The 22,908-nt window shown below is 47.0% G+C and overlaps 1 protein-coding gene across 5 annotated transcripts in view; it reads right to left on the bottom strand.

The window, feature by feature from the left end:
• Positions 1 to 1,384: 1,384 nt before the first annotated feature.
• CUNH11orf49 (chromosome unknown C11orf49 homolog) overlaps positions 1,385 to 22,908 on the bottom strand; it is a 174,388-nt gene continuing 152,864 nt past the window's right edge. For 3 of the 5 annotated variants that reach the window (XM_019519279.1, XM_019519278.1, XM_019519280.1), the window contains 6 exons: positions 16,609 to 16,693; positions 10,170 to 10,255; positions 8,373 to 8,568; positions 7,421 to 7,530; positions 3,507 to 3,570; positions 1,385 to 2,947 (listed from right to left, as the gene is read on the bottom strand). In XM_019519279.1, the coding sequence (XP_019374824.1) occupies positions 2,767 to 2,947; positions 3,507 to 3,570; positions 7,421 to 7,530; positions 8,373 to 8,568; positions 10,170 to 10,255; positions 16,609 to 16,693 (722 nt within the window). In that variant the 3' untranslated portion in view covers positions 1,385 to 2,766. The remainder of the gene's footprint in view (positions 2,948 to 3,506; positions 3,571 to 7,420; positions 7,531 to 8,372; positions 8,569 to 10,169; positions 10,256 to 16,608; positions 16,694 to 22,908) is intronic. The other 2 variants (XR_002097724.1, XM_019519282.1) reach the window with 2 other exon arrangements.

Raw genomic sequence — 22,908 nt, forward strand, 5'->3', positions numbered from 1 at the left:
GTCCTCAGACTGTTTCATAGTGTTTCTCCCAACCCCCCCCCCCCACAAACAGAGACAAGAATGAATGTTCATCTCTCCTGGGCCAGACAGGTTTCTGATGGAGCATTTGTAAAGCAGTCATGAAGTGTCTGGGGCAATGGTCTGGCGAGGCCTGTGGAAGGACTGTGGCCAGCAGTTAATGGAGACATTGGTGAATAGTCAACACATGATCATGCATTTCCACAGACTCAAACTGACAATGGTTCTTTCCTTGGCACTCTCCAAACATAAAGAACAGCCTTAAAAAGAAAGGCAACAATGACCAATCAGATTCATAGTAGGTCCATAGCAAGGATGTAGTCTCCAGAGAAAAAAATACATTGTTGCCAAGGAGAAGGTAACAAAAATAACATTAATCAGTACCCCTGGGTCAGAGCTAAGGCTGTTGTGATAAAAACCTGTCATTTCTTTATGCTTGCTGAAAACCATCTGCTTATTGTATGGGAACAGTAAAACCTTTACATTTAAGTGCTTTTAAATGGTATGACAAGTAAGTAAACTGCTGTCTCTCAGCACCCTTAACTTACATTTTTTAAACAAAGTTTTGGTATTTAGAGTTATATTATTGAGCTCTTTCTGCACACAGTGCAGAAGAAATACATGTTCCCAAGGATTTAGAATCTAGGTTAGACACTGACCAGACGGTCTAGATATTTTCACATTTCAAAGCTAAATAATTTGGGACACCTTCATTTTTTCACCCTATATATGTAATTCCAACTCTACAACCTTGGGAAACAGTTCCTGGTATCATCCCTGGGGCCACTCAATCCCTGGGCTGCAAGTCATTCAGCCCATGGGGCTTTCTATGGCTCCAGAAATTTGGAGTGGGGGAGCAGTGGCACAACTCTTCTACTACAAAATTTCAAGACCCGTGGGAAGCCTCAACCCCTGGGCCCTGCAGATGTGATTGGATACCTGATCCTGGGAAGCAGGGGTAGTGGTAAGTCCCAGTTCTGGCACACAAGTGGGCCGCTCAGCCCCTTGAGCCCAATCCTGGCACATAGCAGGGAGGCAGTGCTGGGGCAGCCTCCAATCCTGGAACACGGGCTTAATCCAGCCCATGGACAGAGACCCTATGCTGTGCATCTGGTCTGCAGGGCCAAAAGGTTGAGCACCACTGCCTTTGGCTATGGGGGCATGCCCACTCCTTCCCCTATTCAGTACCATTTGTACTGCCCTTTGTGGAGCATGTTCTGGTGTGTATTCCACCTCCAATACTGTACTAGCCTTTGGGCATGGTTGCGGGCTTAGACGGATGAAGCTGTGAAACATGTTACTGTTTTACCTTATGGCACGTGGTGGTGCTGACTCCTTAGGACAGAACAGAGCAGGAGACCCCAGGTTTAGCATTCACCTTCCACAGCATGCTTTATTTCCTTCATGTTATAGTCACTCCCAAACAGATGGGAAAGTTATAGCAGTTTAAAAACATAATAAATAAAATAAGTTATAATAAATAAATGCCCCTGCCCTCATATTCTTCTTGGGTGGGGCAGGGACCTAGGCATGGGAGGTTTTGAGTAGAATTCTTCTTAAACCAGATCCCTCAGGCAACCAAGACCATTTGGATGCCAACCCCACACCCTTGGGAAACAGTTCCTGGTATTTGGCACCTTGAAGCTTTCTGTGACGGAAGAGAAGCAAGGAAGCTCCTTCAGACTGAGAGACAGGGGCAGGAGCTAACTGGCTTTTGGGGAAGACTCAAGCAGACTGGGAGATGCCAAGGCTGAGCTCCACGAGCTTCTGGGCTTTGAAGTCCAAGCTGCTGAGCTCTGCAGGAATAACAGGGTGGTGGAGGCTTCATTCTTCCAGTTGTAAGGGCAAAATTCAGGTAGGATTTTGAGTCCTTTGCCATATCAATGCCTGCACCTATTTAGCAGATAACTCAGATTAAGTCAAGATAAGCTCCCTTCAACTCCTGTCATATACCATCCCAGCTAGCACGATAGCTAAAACACTGCAGACCACAAGGTGCATGACAAGGGGAAATTTATGTGCTATGTCCACCCTGTTGCTGCTCTTAAGATAACAGTAAATTATATTATGATGGCATTAGAAGGAGCATGTTCCCAGAGAGGACCCTGTGGCTAGCCCAGTACAACAGATGAGCACAGTGCAGTATTTAACTGAATATCTAGTTTCTTTGTTTGCTCTGGCATCTCTTAGAGACCAAGGAGAAAGCAGAGAAGAGTAGAGAGGGCAACAACTAGGTCTTACTTTTCTGGGAATTACAGAACTTTCTTCCACCTTTGCCCTAGGACAAGTGCAGCTTTACCAGGAATAATCTGAGTGAAGCTCTTGGGGAGATGGGATTCCATCTGTACTAGCTCTCCCTCTGCTCCTCGCACCTAGCAAGCACGGGAAGGTGAGATCAGTGGTGAGAAGAATATTTCCTGCCAGCTGTAGAATGCCATGGGGTGGTCTTCCTAGGGCGAGTTTTGGGTCATTTGTCTTATTTGCCAGCAGGGGGCAGCATAACTCTTCAGCTGGACGTGGCCTCAGTTCTGGGCTCTGGATGAAAGAGAGATTCCTCTGTCAAGTCTGGGACAGGAGCTGATGGTGGTTTGCAGGGAGGGGCTTGAGGCACCTGGGAGTGGTGTGGAGGGAGGCACATGCAATGGAGATGCAGGTGGGACCTAACTTCAGCCTCCGGGCAGCGGTGGTCTTCCGTCCTGCATCCCATCAGTTGCGGGGGAGTCAGGAGGAGGAGTTGGTAACTTCACATCAGTTCTCCGAGGAGTCTGTCTCTTCAGCGGAGATATCACTCTCCGTATCCACTTTCCTACGGTGGTGCAGGGGCTTCCAGGGGGAGTTGATTCTGGGGGAGTTGCGGGAAGGCAAGTTGGCTGGCTCCCCACTGGAGCTGGCAGGAGTGGAGATAGAGAGCCCTGAAACCTGAGCTACCCTGAAAGAAAAGACAAACCCTAGGTGGTCATCAGCAACCTTCACCCCATAAGTCGTTCTGCCAGGGGGAAGCCAGAGATGATGGGGGCCATTGCCAAAGAATTCACTCGGTGACTGGGGGGAGATGTTCACAGCAGACTAGGGAACCCCTGCTCTGACAGCTAGCGGGACAGCTTGGGGGCTTGATTCCGTGAATCCTCCCTCATGTGCTGAGGAACTCCCCGTCTCATGCCACAGTCTGTGCTCCACTAGCTCTCCCCCTGGTTTACTCTGCCATAGCAGACTGAGCATGCACATATAAAAAGCTCTTCCCCATGCCCTGGGGGTTCTCTGCTACCACTGCATCTCACTGCAGACAGCTTTCTGCTCTGCTTCTCAAGCATGTGCCAAGGACTTCTGTCTGTTGCACCCTACATAAAAAGGCCTTTGCTGCCTAAGCTGAAGGGCTCCTTCATCCATTGTCCTAGGGCTGGATGAGAGGAGAGAGGACAGTTCCTAATCCCAGCCTCCCAGCGTGCTGTGCTGGATCTGTTACCTTCCTTTCTTCTCTGGGCACTTACAGTTTCTCCAGTTCCTGGTCCATGGGAGGGTCGAGAAGCAAATCTCCTTTATCTGGCAGAGCCCCTGGAAAACAACAGCAAGGCACACTTCAGTGTAGAGCCTGGCCACGTTGCAACAGGCTTCATGCAGAGTCCCTGCTCGGGGCTCTGCCACAGGGGTATTCAGTATTGGGCTTAAGTGGCTGAAAAGACCCTCCCTGCCACCTCAGAGATAGCTGCCTATACAAACTGAGGAACCACAGGCAAGAAATGGAAGTCCCAGCATACACCCCTTGGCTGAGTTGTTCACTAACACAGCCAAGCTCGGTCTGAATGTGAGGGATGGGAGAAAAACCCAGCCAAGCAACCTACACAGCCAGGGGTTACGGAGGTCCCTCCACTCTGCAAAACAATACAGTGGCCTAGTTACAGAAAGGTGAACGTGTCCCCCCAGGCAGCACAGGATTAACAGCATCATTTCCTATTAGCGAGCTAGCCATATGCATGGGCATTAACCATATCTAGAACAAAGTGGGCAATGGACTGGTAACTGGCTGCTGTGTAGACAGGCCTGAATCTGAGAGTCAGAAGCCGGGGTTACAAGAGTGGCCTGAAGGCTGTGGGGACCCATCTATCAGTGTCACTGGGAACTTGTGGTAGCTCTGAGCTCTGGCATGAGGCCCAAGCATTCCCCACCCCAGACAGTGCTTACAGGAAGGCAGCTAGGCCCAACCCTGGTTGTTCATTAGGCATGAGGAAGACAGGACTGGATAGGCTGCTCTCTGGTAGCAGCTGTTGTCAACATGAGCAAGATATGCTGGTGGGATCGGCCTGTGGTCATCTCTCTTGTCCCTCACTGGAAGGCAAGGGTCCTGATGAGGCAGATAAGGTTCTTTGGGTAAATCCGATATCTTTTATCAGACCAACTCAAATAGTGGGGAAAATTCTTCTTAGCAAGCTTTCGGGCCCTTTGTCAGGCTGAGGAAATGTCCTGATGAGGCATGTTAGTTGGGCTGACAGTTGCATGCAATGTGGGGAGGTGACTGGGCCTGTTGTGGCAGCAGTTTACATTGCTGCTCTTCTAAATTACACTGGCAAGAAGGGCAGAAGCCTCCTACAAAGCCCCTCCTGTAGTTACCATTCCCTCACACAGAGACAACCAGAACTATTTTGCTGCCTTGGGCAAAATAAATCTTGGCACCTCCTCTCCCATGTTCATGTGTTAACCATGGCACCCAATCAGAAGCCACTGATTACTGATCAGTGCTACAAAGACTGTCCTGGGCCACAGCCCAGTTTGTCTGTAGGAGAGGCCAGCCCTGGGCAGAGTGAGTCAGGCAGGCATGCCCAGAGATGGGAGCCTTGGCCAGGCCAGGTCTGTGCCACTATATAACCCCAAGTACAAACAGGCTTCAAAGCATTAGCAGGAGTGAAACAACAGGTTAGTATCATTCAGTGTCCTTGGGATGAGCGTTTTGTATTGCCATGTTCTGTCTGTGGGTTTTGACCCTAGTTTTTTGCTTCTTAGGCAGGCAGGATCTGTGGATTCATACCCCCACCTAGCATAGGGCACTTGGCATAGGTTCTCAAATATGGCAATTTATGGCCACCAAGTCAATTAGACCCTAAACAGGTAGCAGGCCCCTAGCTGCTTCCATTTCTGGGCCCCCTCCCACAAACATCAGACAAGCCAGGTACTCCAGCATCCCTGGCACCAGGAGATGGGAGCCCAGGAACTGAGCAGTGTTCCAGCCTGCTCTCTGTCATGAGCTCAATTAAAAGAATAACCCGGCTAAATCCTGGGTTTGTTCCTGCATTTGCAGAATGCACAGTGAGGTCTCTGGGGCACGTGAATTACTTGGGCGAGTCAGTAAATAACACTTAAAGGATTCGTGAATCAATATTGACACTGGAGTTAGGCTGCAGATTCCAATCTGCCTGACAAACTCATTGGTGCCGCCCCAGCCAGAAGGAGCAGCTCTAATCCCCACTATTCTACCAGAGGGGCTGCTGGCTTTGTGAGGCCCCAGAGAGACTAGAGAGAACACAGACCACTGTGGGAAAGCTCCTTTGCTCCTGAAATTTTCCCTTGGAACTGCCCTGGCTGCAGGGCTATGGGGAGCCTGTGATCCTCTGCAGACCAAAGCCTATTGAAATCATCCTGCAGGAAAGATTAAAAGACATCAGGAGAAGAATCTTCCTTTCCTTGCCAAGATGCTAGCACCTGTTAGACTTGCGGCAGCTGCCCCTCCCCTGTAAGAGGCCTCGGCATGAGGCTGGCAGGGAGCCAGGGGACTGGCCTGTGTTAATGGAAAGAAAAACCCACACACTTTGTACAGGGTACAATGGAAGCTGTGGGCAGGGCTTTCTCATCCCATCTGTTTTCTTTGCACCTTGCTGGAAGTGGATTCTGTAGCACTAACAAAAAAAGCTTTGCTTGGTACAATCCATACATCTCCTTCCTCAATGAATCACTGCTCCCTAAGCCTGTTTGCAGAGGGGATTGCTGGGTTGTATTCATGTTCCTTTGATACATAATCTCTGTGTTGCTGGGTAAGCAGCCCTGCCCCAGAGAAACATTAGCAACAGAAATGGACTGTTAAGAGAGGGGGCTCAGCCAGGGAGGGGATGATTCTGCTTCTTTGCTATGACACACCTGTGCAAAGAAGCAGGCCCACAGGGAAGAGAAGTGCAGTTTCCACTGAGACTCTTCTCTGAGGTGTGGCAGACTATCAGACAGTCAGGCATGGAGCTATAGGAACAGAAACACTACCCATGCTGCCCCTCTGCTTTTCTTGGCATCACATGGTGGGATAGGCCTGTGGTCATCCCTCTTGTCCCCTGCTGCAAGGCCAGCATCCTGAGAGATCAGAGCTTCAGGCATCCAAATATTCTTCTTTGGCCCTTGGACAGCCTTGGGGTGCCAAATTCAGCCTTGCCAAACTCAGCTGACAAGTGAGCTCCTCCCTTTCCTCTTCAAGAAAGGAAGGGAGGTCACAAGAAGGAATAAGGGAGCTGGCACAGGACAGTGGGTTTTGAAATCCATGCAAATTAAGTAGAGTTCTTGGCCTCCTAACAAGAAGCCAATGCAGTGCCCCAGCCCTCCTGATCTTGGACAACATTGATCTATGCAACAGACGAATGGGATCAAGTTTTGATGATCCATGTCCTCTGCACTAACGTGGACCCATGTGCTACCATCACTGGTTTCCACAGTGGTCTGGTAGAGAACTTTGGGTGGCTACAAGCCTGTGACAATTAAGAGGATTTGACCAGATAATAAATAACCTGAATAATCCAACCAGCTGTGTCTCCTCTCCCTTGGGCCTTATTTTCTGATGTTATATTGATGTATTTTACACTGTGATCAGATTTTCGCTAAATGGCAGATTTTTGTACCAACAACACACAACCACATGGGTACAACTGTCTGAGGAAGCAGGAGGTTCCTGTTGTGGTGGGGGAGATAGAAGGGAAGGTCTGGGACCCTGCTAGGATCTTTTGCTGCAAGGGCACAGCAGAATTTTTTAGCACTTGAGATGCATTTCTTCTTCCCTTTTCTCTTGCAGTCATAGACCATAGTCACTTAACACTGGGGGAAAGGAAACTTGAACTCAGTTTCCTACTACTGCAACTGATGAAAGCAATCAGTCACCTTACCTCCTCCTGACTCCTTCCACCCAGTGTTAACTGAATATATCTACTCACAATATTGCTATCATGAGGCATCATGTGATAGAGATAAATGAAGCAATTCATATCTCTCTGTTTTGTTGCTTCAGGCACTTCTCCTCTCAGGCAGATATTGCCTGTGCTTTGAAGAATGACAATGAAAAATAGGTGGCACAATTGTGTAGTACATCCCAGAAAAATTTTGACTCAGAAAAATCCAGGCAGACCCACAGGGGTTTGAGGAGGGCTTCTTCTTCCCTCACCTAGAGCTCTGTTGAGCCCATGATGCTTTGCAAGTGCCATCAGGAATCCATAGAAAGTCAGTCTCTGGACACTGCTCAGTACCTCTTTGACAAGGGTGGATGGGGGACAGCTACATGAAGAGAGGAAGCAAAATTAGCATGACTGGTAGAACATCACCTCCTTCTGTCTCTCAGATGTCTGACCTGCTCCAACATAGACCTAGTTGTACGTGATAACTATATCCTCCAGGAATGGACTGAAGGAAGTAAGCCAAGCTATCACGGCAAATTGCAGCTGGCGTATTCATTTAGCTTCCTAACCGCTGTCCTTTTACTAAGGAATGCCTTTGAGTTGAGACAGATTTCCAAGAACAGCCATGACTGCCTCCAGTCCAAGGACAGGGAGACGAGACTAGATCTACATGGGGACTCAGGCACCACAACTCCGAGCCTTCCCTTTCACAAACCAAACAGTGACCTGTCTTTGTGGTAATGGTGCTGTTACCACCAGCTTCTGTTATCTCAGCTCAGTGGCTAGCACGCTCATACAGGGAAGTAGGTTTTCCTCACACAGGATGTGAGAAACCTACTCTAATGATCAGTTTAAATATTTTACATACAAATTAATTGGAGCAGAGTGTGGTACTCAAATTTCCTACTGCAATACATGGTGCTGGGTGAGCCTCTCTCTGGAAGGATGCCAAGGCAGAGATGAGAGCTCTATGGGGAAGCAGAGCCCCAACAGAACCCTTCATCTCAAGTATCAGCTCAAGCCCCCATTTCTGACATCTGTGATGTAGTTTCTCTTTTTTTGTGTTAGGGCTATTAGGGTTCTTCCCCTTTATATCCACCCAAGGATGCTTAGAGGGCTTCACAGCTTCTCCAAGGTCCTGTAGTTCCTCAGAGCTCCACCCTTACTAAGACAGTTTTCCAGGTATCAGCTCAGAGTCTTCCTTGCAGTCCCAGATCTTACCTGTATTTTGACCTATCAAGCAGGGTCTCTAGGCACTGGAAGAACAGAGATGCCTCCACCCCATCAAGTGGGCTGCACTCACTTGAAGCCTGGCGGGAACGGTGCTGTCCAGAGGATGACGTTGGAACAATTACAGTGTTCGGATTCTTACCAGCCAACAGATCCTGATAAATAGCAGCCACACTCTCCAGGAACTCTGCAAAACCAGAGGACAGGTCAGAACTCGGGGCTGTGGCACAACTAGAACATCCACCTGATCTACTAGAGCTGGGACTGAACCGTCATCCCCTGCTTCTACAGCTGGTTATGACACTGAAAGAATGAACCCACCATGACACATCCTACACATTTAGTTCATACAGGCACATCTTTCCTATAATCTCCTAGCTGACACAGCTGCAAGGCACCCCAGGTTGTTGTAGGCACCCACTCATTCTCATGAGGTTTCTCCAGGGGGGAAAGGAAGCAGCACATAGGTAAAACTGGGGTGGGCAGGCTAGTATCTAATACCACCCTACCAGACTAGTTTACACCCTCAAAAATCTCCCCTTCCCTTTCTGTTCCCATTCAAAGAAATGTCACCCAAGAAGTGGAATGTTTGGAACTGAAGAAGTAGCAGGAATGGGTTAGCCAGGCTCCAGGCTGTATCCTAGCCTGCTTCAGCACCGCTCCAAAGTAAATACAACACAGGACCTAAAGAGAAGGCCAGGGCAGGTCAGGGCTGGACTTGGCAGGAAGCCTCCCCCCAGGCTCCTAGTGCTAACCCACTGTTTACTGCAAGAGTCTAATTTTAAACAAGGTTGTTTATGGCTGTGGTCAGCAGTTTACAAATCTAGATTCCACTCAGAGTGGTTTGCATGTGTGTGGGTTGATGGGAAAGAGTGTGAGAGTCTTATGTGAATGTTCTGCCGGTGTGAAGAGAAATGGGGTGTTGTGTTTTGCGCATGTGCACGCAAGAGGGGGTATGTGTGTAGAGTCCAGTGACGTGGTGCATTATGAGGGGGAGCATGATCAAGTGAGCAGGAGGAGGGCAGCAGGATGACTCCTGAGGCTGTGCTGAGGTTCTGTAGCTCACTGTGAAAATATTTGCTATAGCAAGGAAAGATTTTCTGAACACAGGACATTTCTCAGACTCTGTCCCCAGTGCAGACAATTCCAGCCCTAGTTCTGCCTCATTCACAAAACTAGCCCCCTGAGCTGTTTCACTTTCATGCCCCAGTCAGGAATACTGCTTGGATCTGTACAGAGGCTTTACAGTAGGAAGTATGCAGTGAAGAAGTGCTGAAATGCAGATATTTGTACTATGGATGGGGCCTGTCTTCAATTGCTAGAAATATAGAACATGATCAGACCAACAAACTGCCTAATCCATCATCCTGTCTCCAGCAGCATGGTTTCACATTGCATAACAAATAAGCCTCTCTCCAGCAGAGGTCAGTACCAGCTACTTCAGAGGAAGAAATACGCATGAGGCAGTTGTAAGAAAAGTTGCCACACGAAAAGTTTTTTCCCAAATACTGATAAGTAAGAATTGGCATATTTTCCAAGGTGTAAGGGACTGTACTCCTTACAAGGCTCTTCTTAAAAAGTAAATTATATACCATTACAATTCTCCTGACTCTGGTGGGGTCCTGCAGCAGTAAGTTCCACAAATTATTTGCGTGCTTTGTGTGAAAAAGTATTTCCGTTTCTCAGTTTCAAAAAGAGTGCAAGAGACACAAGGCTGAGAAGTTGTAACAGAAAGACACAAGCTAGCACAGCAGGCAAGACATTAGCTTCCCAGCGGTCTGGGCTCACCTGAGTAGTAGAACTGGATCTGGAAGGCAAAGAGGAAATCAGAAAAAGACATCAAGCAATCCATGGCATCATCCATCAGCACAATCCTGAGAAAGAGTGAAGAGAAACAACTCAACAAACACAAAAAAAGATGATGGTTTCCAAACATCTCCTTCTCCTTAGACCAGGACAGAGGTTCCAGACCTAGGAGGCAGGTTAGCCTTCAAGGGGACTGTATAGGGTGTATAAATGGCAGGACTGAGTCTGATCTCAAACTGGGGTAAACCAAGAGCAAATGTGCTGAAGAGAATGGAGCTAAAATAGTGTAAATTAGCACAATGAAAGAAGAATGAGGCCCTATATCTGTAACAGAGTTTGCAAATGAGGCAATTTTCTAAATATCTGAGGGTGACCTGTAAAGTAACTCCCACTTTTATATCACGCAAATCCCAGGTTACTAGAAAGGAAAATAGTACAACATGCACCTTGCATGAACAAGTAACCCCCTAAGTGCTTTGTGTGCAAGAATGTCCCGCTTAACAAATGAAGTTGTCTCCCCTGCATGCCCTTGTGTTATGTCTCTTGGAGACTGAAAAATCCTTGGGGGCAGCTCCAAAGCAATGCAGCTTCATTGTCTCTGTAAAGTACCAGGCACAGCTATGGAACTGCATTCACCCACAACATAAATATAGATAATATTAGCTAAGGTCACACAGGACATAAAGATGTGACAGAGGCAGTAGTGAAGTCTTTTCTGTAATCTTCTGGTAGAACCTCTCAATTTCACAGCCCTGTAAGGACTAAAGCCAGCAGGTTTACAGAAGTGAAACCACAGAAACAATATTCTCACCACCACTACTGTAAGAGGAAGGAGAAACCAGCTAAAGAGGAGACAGTATTAAACAGGAGACAATATAGCTCTGTTCTGACAAAGAGAGAAGGGAAAGAGCAGGGAAGGTATAACCTCTGATACCCAAGAAGGGATGGGAACCATTTGAGTGTGGCCAAAGGGCTTTGGGGTTTATGCTCTAGCTCCTGGAAGGCTCTAGGAAGCAGCATGAGAGGGTGCATTAGGAGGGTGCTAAAGGACCTGTTTGTGCAAAAGACTTCCTTCCCTGCCACTCAGATCAGCTCAGTTCACTGTAGCAAACTCAAGCATGCAGAGCAGCTTGAATTAATTATCTCAAAGAAGAAAGACTGGGGCTAAGAGGGTCCCCAGGAGAAAAGCCACTGTTTAAAACAAAACCCTTTGAAGATGTCAAAGTGCTTCTGATTTATTTATTATGTCCCAGAAACCACCACCTCCTCCTCTTCCTGTCTAGAGCAGCAGCTTCAGTTCTTAATTCTCACTAATAAGTATGTTACTGAGATTGTCAGTGGCCACATCAAGGAGATGGCTTTGAAGCTGGCAGGCAGAGCATCTTCATCTCCTAGGCAATTCAACTTAGCTGCTGGCATTTCAAACCACTTTTGGAGCACTGGAAATGCTACAGGCCACATCACTGAGAAGCTGGGATCCCTCCCTCTGCCTAATGATCTGCACACCCTCAAAGCACAGTCTCTATAGCTTTGACCAATGCATTTCTCCTTCCCCGAGCAGGAGGAGAGTAATGAGAGGGTTATGCTATGCTCCCATTTTATGGACAGGAAGTGCAGTATTACCATCATGGCGACCAACTAATTTTGCTTGTGAAATCTAAAGCTGTAAGGGGCTGCCTTTGCTACAGCAGCAGCAGCAGCAAACCTCTCTTCCACTTACAGAAGAGCAGCAGGGAATTGGTATTAATCTGAGTTTGCTGAGACACTCTCGCTGTTACAGAAAGTCATAAAGCCAGGATGGAGAACTATGCAGCTGTTTATATGAGGGGGAATTGTCTAACTAAAAGCAGGTGCACTCTGGTGCTGGATACCAACTCCAGTTGGCTAAGGCGTCTGCACTCCAGAAAGGCTTAGAAAAGTGTAAATCCAGGGCGGTCACTTGAGAGGAGACTCCCTGCAGCTGGGCTCTTTCTCTCAAACAGCCAGCTGATTGCAGTCAGGGATGCTGGGAAAGCCCCACTTGCAACATGTCTGTGCATCTCTCCTAAACTGCTGGGTGTGAGGAGAATCCTAGCCACAGGGGGTCCATAACCCCAGCAAGCAAAGTCCAAATATCCAGTTCTGACTCCCAGGATCTCTGCTAGGGGATGATATTTTGGAGCATCCTTGACTCCCTCTTTCTGCTTGTCTGAATTAGATTTTATGCACTTTAGGGTACAGATGACATCCTTTTACATGTCTAGAGAATGATGAAAACCAAGAAAACAAACTCTCCAGAAGGAATTAAAAAAGGGGCCTTCCCTTGAGGGGTTGTGTGGCAAGTGTATTGGCCTGGCAGGAATCAAGCAGGCTTGTTTGGCAGAAGGCTGGGATTACTCTGCCAATGAAAGAACTTCATAATCTGCTAACTAGCTAAAATCTCAGGATGGGTTCTAGGTTACAGGTGGGAAGGAGGACTGTTCATGTCTTTTTCACTTATCTGCTGCTATTAAAGATTAAGAGACACTGGGTGTGTCAACATGGGAGGCTTTACTATGCAGTAGCATAGTTTACTGCACAGTAAACATGCACATCTACATGTGCACATGCTTACAACACAGTAAACTTCACTAATCGTGAGTAAATTTGCTACCTGCAAACTTATTTACTTGCGATTAGTTAATGTGCAGTAGCACTCATGTAGCTGACTGATTGTGAGCAAATCTGCTCCTGGTCAGTCAGCCAGCAGGCAGCAGGAGATTACTTTCTGTCCCCAGGAGCTGTCTACTGCTGGGGTGGGCTCTGCCACAGGAGCCTAGGCAAGGATTATGCTCCCCTGTCCCAGCAGCAGAGAGCTCCAAGCCCCCTGATCCAAGATCACAATCAGGGAGCAGGGGCTGGGAGATCCTTATCTCCCAGCTCAAGCCCTGTGGTTGGGAGATAAGGATTAGGGATGCGTGAAACAGCTGTGTTTCGTTTCTGTTGCAGATTCAGCTCTTTTGGAGGGACAGTGATTCATTTCTGTATTTTGGATCACTGTTCCAAATCTGTTTCAGAGTTTTGACACTGTTTCAGTGTTGATTTGGGTTGAGCAGGGAGAGGCAGGCACAGCTGGGCAGCTGCAGGGTCTTCCGCAGCTCCTCCAGCTGTCTCCTGCCCCAGTTCTCCCTGCCAGCCCCTGGGTTAGCACCCAGTGGGAGTCTAGAGCTCCCTTTGGTGGTGGCAGGGGCCCATTGCAGGGACCCACGAAGTGAGAGCAAGTTGCTGCCATTAGCAGCAAATCTGCTCCTGCTTTCCTGGATTTGTAGAAACTTGCCTGGGAGCATTTACTCACGAGTAGTTCACCCTTGCAGGTGGGTCTCTTGGGACTTGGCTTGCTTTCTGCTGTTAACAGCCTACAATAAACAGAGCACCTGAAGACAGCAGGGAGACTCTTTTTTTTTATTCAGTTTACGGCCTGCAGAAGTAGGGGCTCAGATACAGGCCCTTGTTTATGGCATCAAACCAGAAAATCCCTCTTTTCCACATCCTTCTCTAAGTAAAAGACTCTGCAAGCCAGACAGCACCTCTGAAGATTAAACTCTTCAAACTTTCTGCATAGCTACTGTCCTACTGAATATCAGGGCCTCCACGGCCTTAAGGAAATAGCTACTAGTCTGGTTCTCCCTTGGGTGTGGCAAGAAGATCTGCACTTCACCTAGAAAAACTAGGCTCCCTGTGTTTTGGTGCCAATAAAACCTTAAATTGTTGTTGCTTCTGTTCTTTTGCCCTGACATTTCCTGACCTTGTTCTCTTCCAGTGTTTGTTATCAATGCATAGCAACAACTCCTGGAAGAGTGGATCATGCTATATTGTGAGATCATCTCAGTCATGCAGCTCTGAGGCTACTCAGAAGGCTGGTCTCTTCCTAACGGTATGTAAGGCCTGTCCCAAAAAGGGTTCTGGGAGGAGGCTAAGCTGGCATCCCGGAGGTGGGGGTCAGCTTTGCGGAACCCAGTAGCCACAGGGTAATGACCTAATGCATCTGCTGTTCTTGTTCTTTGGATAAAGTTAGAAAGAGGAACTGCTCTTGCATGACCCAATGGCTCTGGAAAGAGGAACTGCTCTTGCTTGGACTAATAGCTCTGGAAAGAGAACTTTGAAATATTAGCTTTGCAGCATGTCTAAATGACAGCTTTGCAGCATGAAATAATAGCTTTGCTCTAATCCCTAAAAGGTAATCGGGCTAGAATCTGCTTTGATTGGAGAACCCAAAGAGATAGGGAGTGGGAGTGACAGGATAAAAGTCATGAGAACTAGGCCCCTGGTGGAATCACTTTGGGGAAGGACAAGGCTGAGGACCCGATAAAGAAGACTGTCTTGCCACCCTGGATGCAGGTTGGGGTTCCTGAGACAAGTCAGGTAATGACTTAGGACAGGGTGGGGAGTGCCTTTCCTCCAGCCCAATGCACTAGTGGTTTTGTAGTGAGTTGTTGCTATTAGACTATTTTGCTGTTACTTGCAATAAAAGGTATACTTGTTGCTTTGACCCTGGCATGTGACTTGTGGGTTACTCACCTTCCCCCCTTGGAAGGGAGGGAGCCCTGACAGTACCTATAATTTCAGGATCCCCAGCTTAATCACTGACTGCTGCTACTGATACTCCTGAGTGCATTCTCCTTCCCAAAGCAAAGCAATCACAGCTGTGTGGGGTGCTCAGCCTGTGAAAAGGTTGGCATTCATAATGCCCATACTCTGTGATAGCAGAAGTGGTCCATTAAGGCTTGTCTGTTTTAACCTGTGAAACTTATAGGGAAGAGAGAAAGTAGGGAGACAGCACTAGTGGAAAAACGTAGACCAGGATGAGGGACGAAAACAAGGAGACAGAACTGTGGATGGGAACAAAAAAGGAAGCCAATTTTGAACAGAAATTGGTTTTATTAAGCTTGTTCAACTGGATTAGTGATTAACAAAACAGTATTAATGTGTGTGTAAGTCTAAACAGGCAGGAGTGAGGTCATTCCCACCTGAGCCAGGGTGCCTCAGACGGAGATCTCATTTCTCTTGCACACCTGCTCTGAAACCCGGGCTAGTCTGTCTCTAACACACACAGAGAAGTGCAGTTGTGGGAAGCCTACCCCTGAACGGGGCCTCTAGTTTACAACAGCCTTGTGGATTAAATTCCTTGACACAAACATCATAATATGTGTAGATACTCTGAAGTTTCCCTTTCATGCTGTTTCCCAAATCCTTGCTCAACTCAGCTGGAGCCCTTTACAATACAGGCCCATGTGTGGGATGGTGCTTTTGCATCTCCATGCAAGATTGTAGCAAAAAAAATCTTTGCTACAGCTCTAGTATTCCTTCTTGGTCTAGTGCAGGAGGCTACACTAGGGGAGATATGAAGCGCAGGATTCCTCGCTGGTAGACTAGAGAGAGCTGTTCTGCTCTGTCCTTAGTTTTAGCTGGATTTAATAGCATTAAGTGCATTCCATCTGGGACAGCAGTGCTCAAGGAGGAAGACTTCAAAAAAGAGCAGCGTGGATGTACTAGCAGATGGATTACACGCCTCTTTTGCTCTCTTTCGTTCATGTTTCACAGGACTATGATGCTGATGAGAGGTGCTAGAATGCTGCCTAGAAACTGAAGGCCTCTTTATCCATAGAACAGGAATGACACAGACAGCAGCCACTGTCTTGCTCAAGTGCCTGACCTGGGCCTGGAAGGACCATATCTGGGGCTCGAGAGAGTTCAGTCTCCACTGCTTATGTTCTGAACTAGGTAGCCAGTAAGAAGACCACATATATTGTTATCTTGTGGTTGACATGCATTTATGCCTGATAGCATTTGGATCAATGCCCCCACTTCATTTCACCATTACCTACAGAAGTCTAATAGTCAGTAACCAGTGACTGAGAGGCAAAAGCTCCATATGATGTTCCCAGTATCCTGAGCCACTTATCCCCTCTAAGCCCTATCTAAGATAGAAACATAAACTGTATTTTCTAACAGGTTGGCTAACATTAAGAAATCACCAATATTTTGAACACTATTGCCCATTGAAGTCTTTAGAAAGTGTTGGCTAGTCATGGTGAATGTTGGGAGGAAAATTAACACATTTTCAGAGAGAAACTTGATCTAAAATAGAGTTTAAAATCAGGTTAATTAAAAATGTGCCAGCTAATACTGTTTTAAACATGGCCCATTTTCTGCATCTAGATGAGGTCAATAACAACATTGCGGACCTTAGCATCACTGTGCTATGTATGTCATTCCCTGGCAGACCACTTCTTATTGCTGAAAATGCACCCACTATTCAACCTCAAATCATGATGTCTCCACAAATAATTCTGGCCTTTTGGTTAAATGTCCATGCTCACATTTGAATCTATTTAGCTGTAGCGACTAAAGCCGTAGCACAGGGTTGTTCTAACCATAGAAAGAGGAGCAGATGAAGACCCACCTTGCTGCTTTCTGAGTGAGTTCCATTGGAAAGTCAGGGCACAGCAGCTGCAGCAGGCAGTGGTAGTCCTTCGCTGTCAGCAAATCTACACCAGAAACAAAGGGGGGAGCATCAGAATCTTTTTTGAGGTTGTCCCTTCCCCTTCCTCCTTCCCTCAGAAAAAGGCCCACTCTTATTCTCTTGAGGGAGTCAAGACTACAATGAATGCAAAATTAGTAATAAACATAGTGGAACTGCCATAATTTTTGGCGAAGTGCTTTTTAGATGGCGATTCCAACAAAGCAGCCAGAAAAAGACCTGACAAACGGAGAGTACTGAAGTGAATCCATCAGAGTGAACTGATAGCAGGTAGTGATTTGGGGTAATAAAAGGTAACAAAATTGGAAAGTATCAAGTATCAACCCAGCTTGGTTTAACTTGCGTATAATTATCTGGAAAAAGAAATCATTTCAGAGCTTCTTAAAATTTGCTGAAATTCACTGGCATGGTAACGTTCACCGCAATATGCTTGAAAACCATCTGCAGAACATCTGGCAGCAGTAACAAAGGCAAACAAGGTCTTTGGTTGTATATGGAAAGCTATGGACTAGAAACCCACAGACATTATTACTTTAGCATCCAGTAACGCAGCTGGATGTCCTCTTTTGGAATAATGTGTACAAATCTGGTCACTGTATTATAGGAAGCACAGAACAAAGATCCAAAGTATACAAGAAGGGCAACCAAATGAGTCATGTTATAGGGAGCTGCTCTGTGAGAGATTGGTCAGGAATGGCCTCTGTGGTTCAGTCGGAGACTAAGAGAGGTGAACTCAGGGAGGTTTATGGAATCCCCAGGGACTGGAAACATACTGATGTCAAAAAGCTTTGTATGATTGTATGTTCACAGTCCAAAAGGTTGTGGAATAGAGTTAAGGAAAGGACCAGCTGAAGAGCAGCAATTTTGCAGTATTTCTATATACATAAGTATGCAAAGTATGGAAGAAAGAGCCAGTGGTAGAGTCAGAGCCAAGCAGCAGTCTGGGAGGGAATCCAAAGGGCAAAGGCATCAGAAGTGAAGTGCAGGGCTCGAGCTTTTTTATTACAGTTAGCTATAAGCATGCAGTAGCCCACAAAACTCCTGTTCCAGATATCCAGCTGATGCATTTTCTAGTAAGTATCATTGATGGTGGCCCTCAACTCCTATATTTCAGACTCCTGAAAGCCTGACTGCCTCAAAGAGTAAAAGGGGCAGGTATGAGCACTGCAGTGGCTCCTGCCAGCCAAATTAGTACTTTGCCATGTTCAATGGTTCAATGGTGACTAAAGAAACATTGCAGAAGGACTCTCAGCAACATCAGATCACAGCTTTTTCTTTTCAATCTGTTACTGGAAAAAGGGTGCTCTCCTAGGTGTCCTATTTTTCTCAGTTTAAACCTCTTTTTGGTTGACATAGGTTGACTGATGCCACCAAACTCCTCTGTAACCACTACTGAGGGGCACTCAGAGAAGGGGTTGGCAACCACAGAGCCATTTTATCTGGCCTGGAGACAGGGCTTCTGCGGTGTTTTGGGGAAGGGGGACTTTGCCCAAGTGGTGGTGAGAAGCAGTGATGGTGGCACTGTGGGGGGCATGGTGGATCCAGCTGCACAGCTCTGGCCAGGTTGGAAACAGCCCATGCTCAAGCTAAGCTCAATTGCAGCTGCACCCCCCATACTGCAAAACTTTGCTCCCCTGACTTAGAGGGTTGTATGATAGACAATGACTTGTCCAAGGGACATAGTATGCAGTGCTTCCAGGGGGTAGAGTCTCTTCCCCAGTGTAGCACCTAAGAGATGTCACTGGGTTACACATCACCCCACAAGACAGCTATTCTTGGTGTAAAGTACAGTCACTTTCTGTCAAGGACTGGGAAGGCAAACTCTATACCCATACATCTACTGTGTAACAAGGAAGGCCCAGACAATGCTGGGACTGCAGCACCATTGTGAAGATTTGTGCAACCACCCCAATGTGCTGATTAAACAGGAAAGAGCCTGTCTTCTACCACTAATGGTGTGAATGCTGAGCTGAGTGTAATTACTGCAGCATCGCTGACATTCCTGCAACCTTGGTGGACCCTAAAGCAGGGGCAGGCAAAGTCTGGCCGGGCCTGCAGCAGACTCCACTTCCTAGCAGCCCCTGTCCACACTGAAGCCAGTTTCCATGGAGACCCCAGCACTGGCGGGGCTGTAACAGCACCATGGAGACTGGCCCCCACAGCTCTGGAAGGGTGCATGGCTGGGCGGGGAGCTGCTCCGGGCTGGGATCTTGTGGCAGTGACAGCGGATCATGGCACTGGGATCTTGTGAGCAGCAGATAACTGTTCTGCCTTGGCTCCAGACCACACTGTCACTGCCACAAGATCCCAGGCCAGCCCCTGGCACAGCTCCCTGCCCAGCTATATGCCCTGCGGGTGCTGGTCTCCATGGAAACCTTGGCCACCACTGCCCTTGCTGGGGTGTCCATAGAAACCAGCCACAGCGAGGTGGGCAGGGGCTGCTGGGAAATGGAGTCTGGCCACTGGCCAGATCTGCCATTTTGCCCACCCCTGTCCTAAAGCATAGGCTCCACGTGAAGCTCCTCTATGACAGATGCTACTTGGTTCTTCAGTGAAAGACACTATTTCTGCATGTTAACTATGACATGCAGTGGAGTGCTTTGGATCTTCTACTGAAGTGTTGACTACTCAGTTCCAAGGAAGCAATTCTTGGGAATCGGGTATATTCAGGTATATCTATAGATCTATAGATATATATTCTCAAAAATGTCCCTTGGAAAGGTCCCAGTTACTGAAAGATGGGCATATGGTTTAATTTATACACTGATCAGCTCCAGCTCACTGTCACCCAAGAACCAGGAAAGAGAACCAGTTCTCTGGCTCACTACTGACTTCTCTGAGTTCATTTATACCAAAAGAAAATTTGGCCTAAGGCTTCTAAGACATATACCTGGCTCCATCAGGTACACAAAGCTCAGTGATAATTTTCAGTAGGCTCAGTGTATCTGGCAGGGTACAGATACACCAAGGTTAGAAGTCATCCATGAAAATGCTCTTTTGGAATATTTATTGTATCCTCAGTGACAAGGACAGGATCTTCAGACTGTAGTTTTAAATGACCCTAATCATAGAACTCATACTCTTTGCCAGGTAACACTTTTCCTCAGTCTAAAAAGACTGAACCACAAAGCTTTACCTTATATTCAACCCCAATTTCCCTTTGCTTAATTTCATATTTCCCCCACTGACATCCTCACATGCTGATCTAAATAGTTCCCCCCTTCAAGTATTAGTAGGTAATTATCATAATCTTTTTTACCCCAAGCACCTCTTGACTTTGTCAAGCTATTTCATTCTTCTACTGCTCCTCCTAAATCATTCCCTTCCCAATTATTTCTGTTGCTCTTTTTTAATGCCCTTAGCTTGTGCTGCTGAGATCCCCAGAGCTATACACAGTATTCTAGATCCATGTGCACCTGCCGAGGGTACATACAGAAAGCCGATTGCATGCCAACCTTAGCCAGGATGCCTCCACCTGCAGCACAAAAATCTCTACTAGACACCCAGGGCAGATCACTTCATTTTACAAATTCTCAATATTTTACTATTTTCTTTGTGAAAGTTGAAAGGCAGAGGGTTAGAAGGAGGGTTGTGGTGTGGCAGAAGAGGCTGGGTTTTGGTCACAGCACTGAAGATTCCCCAGCTTAAGACAGCCCGAGAGGGTGACTGAGCTCTAATTAAGCATCAGTTTTGAAACCTTAATGCCAACATCTGATGGTAGAGTAGTTAGGCATCTTGCTACGGTCCCCAGGGTATGAGTTTAAGTCTTGTTCTGGCTTTGTGTCAAAAGCTGTCTCCAGGTGTAACTGAATATCTGGTCTCCAAGGCTAGAGAGTCAGAAGCAGCTAGATGGGATGCTAGTTACATTGCTCTCTTGTGTGTTGTTAGCTATTGAGACTGATGACTTAAGTGCAATGGGCTCACGCAGACCTTCAGCTTTCAAGGTCTCAGTAGAGCTCTCTCACCTGCAGGAACGAACTGTCTCCATTTTAATAACCTGTTTATCCTTTTATTATCCCACCCCCTGACAGCAGCTCCATGATCTCTCCAGCACAAGACAGCCAGGAGCACTATCCAGCAATTGTGAATTTCTGCTCAAAAGAACCTTGGGAACATCCTGGCAAAGACAAGAAATTACTGTCTCATCCATGGAGAAAGATCATCCTCCAAAGGAGAGAGCTGGACTATCAGGTGAAAACTCTTTTGTCAGGGAAAACGAAGAAGGAACTACTATTTCAGTCTAGGAGCAGGTAACCTGCCTAGATCAGGGCTGCAGACCATGAAGGACCAGTGCAGAGAAACTTGGTGGCCTGAGGATAAAAAAGACAGAATTCATTCTCATGTCAGAAGATAGGGTGCCCTTCAAGTCATCTGTGGGCACCAATGTGGGCAAATCCTTTTGGAATTCAAAGCAGGTCAGAAGTGAGACTGACCAACAAGTTGTATCACTTTCTCAGACTAGAGATGGGTACCCACTACATCAGAAAGGATCACCGCAGCCTTTAGAAAGTGTCTGCTCTTTGCGGTGATGATTGTTTTCCTGCTCGCAGGAATGGGGTCACTGAAGACCATGCAAAAAAATTACCCTTGCCCATGCACCCACCCTGTCTGCCAAGCTTTGTTTGGAATAAACAAGGACAGTTTTGGTGCATGACCACACCGCTTCTTCCTGTCTCCAGGGCACTGAGGCTCAAATCCAGGCCACAGCTGAGTAAATAATGTTCACTGCCATACAATGAGGGAAGAAAGAGAAGATGGAAGGTACCCGTCAGAATGAGTGCAAACTGGAATCCACAAGTGCCACTTTGGCTGCTGCCACAAATGACTGTATCTACAGTTCCAGGAACAAATAAACTACATCACAGAGACTTTCGCCCTGACCCCATAACACAGGGAAGTCATCCATGTGCACTCTACCATATCCCCCAAACTGAAACAATTTCTGAAGTCCCAAGTGCTCAGGCACAGACCAAGAGATATTGAAGCTTGAGTGCTCACCATAAACATTTACAATTGAACTTAATAACACTTTGCCCTGCTACCAAAGAATGACTGATCAAAGCACCTCAGAGTGATCTGAAATAGTAATTCATTCTCATAACACACTAAGAAGTAGGTGAAAGAGTTATCTGCATTAGGTTCAGAGAAATTAAGAGGCTTGGCTAAGGTCACAGAGGAAGACCATGGAACAATATGAAAAGCACCTTGGTTTTCTAATTTGTCAGGCTCCTTCCCTAAGCATTTCATCACGCTTCCTATCCTCCAATATCTGTCCAGTCCTGAATGCCAGATGTCATCGTTCCACAGAGATATTTACTTGTTTTCCACCTGATCCAACCTACCTGACATGGTTTCATTGTCTACAGTGCATGAATTACACTTTTCTTCACATCTCAGATATTCTGACATGAAGTAAATGTTTGACCAGATAGTACAGTCTTGGAAAAAATAGGCCAGCTTGTGGCCAAATGTACCATCTTCACAGCTAGAAAGTAAAAAGGCTGTAGCAAATTTCTAATCCTTCCTTGGATTCTGGCTAGGAAGCTTCTACTTCTCACCACATGTTTTTCCTGCCGCATGTGCCTGACAGACCACATGTGCTCCCTCGTTACTTCACTGATGTCTGCCCTATGAATGATAATGGGGAGTGGCAGATCTGGGGTGGGGGGTGCACTTGCAGCCCCTCTGATTCCTGGTGCCTCCAAAGTTTAAAGCCAATTGCCTTGCAACAGCAGCAGAACTTCTATCCATGCAGCAGTGACAGAGTCAATTGACTTCATGGCTCATTAGAATTTGCTTGATTCCTTCTAAACTCTTCATTCCACAAGTGTTAATGACTCTCTTTTCCTTTAAATGATATGCAGCAAGAGGCATGGGCAGGCTCATCTGGATGCACCCTAAGAGGGTGCCCAAATTTTTCTAACAGGACCTTTTGGGCTGCTCCTGATGTGCCTAAAACACAGCTCACTGGGTGTATCTACGCATGCCATTAATATGCAACAATAAACTACAAAGCTTATTGCTTTGCAGTTTATTGCTACCAGGAAGCTCCTGGGCACACCTTACACATACACCTGGACTGTGGCACATTGAGCTAGGGCAGAGCAGCCTTGGCTGGCAGGGGGCCCAGGGAGTCAGCCTGCCAGCCCAAGGCTGCTCTGACTGGGCTCAATATGCTGTGGAGGGGCTGGCTGAGGCATGAGGGTGCTTCTTTGCAGGGTT

The sequence above is a fragment of the Gavialis gangeticus genome, unplaced genomic scaffold (assembly GCF_001723915.1).
Source record: "Gavialis gangeticus isolate Ggan-Ray unplaced genomic scaffold, GavGan_comp1, whole genome shotgun sequence".
Classification (NCBI taxonomy): domain Eukaryota; kingdom Metazoa; phylum Chordata; order Crocodylia; family Gavialidae; genus Gavialis; species Gavialis gangeticus.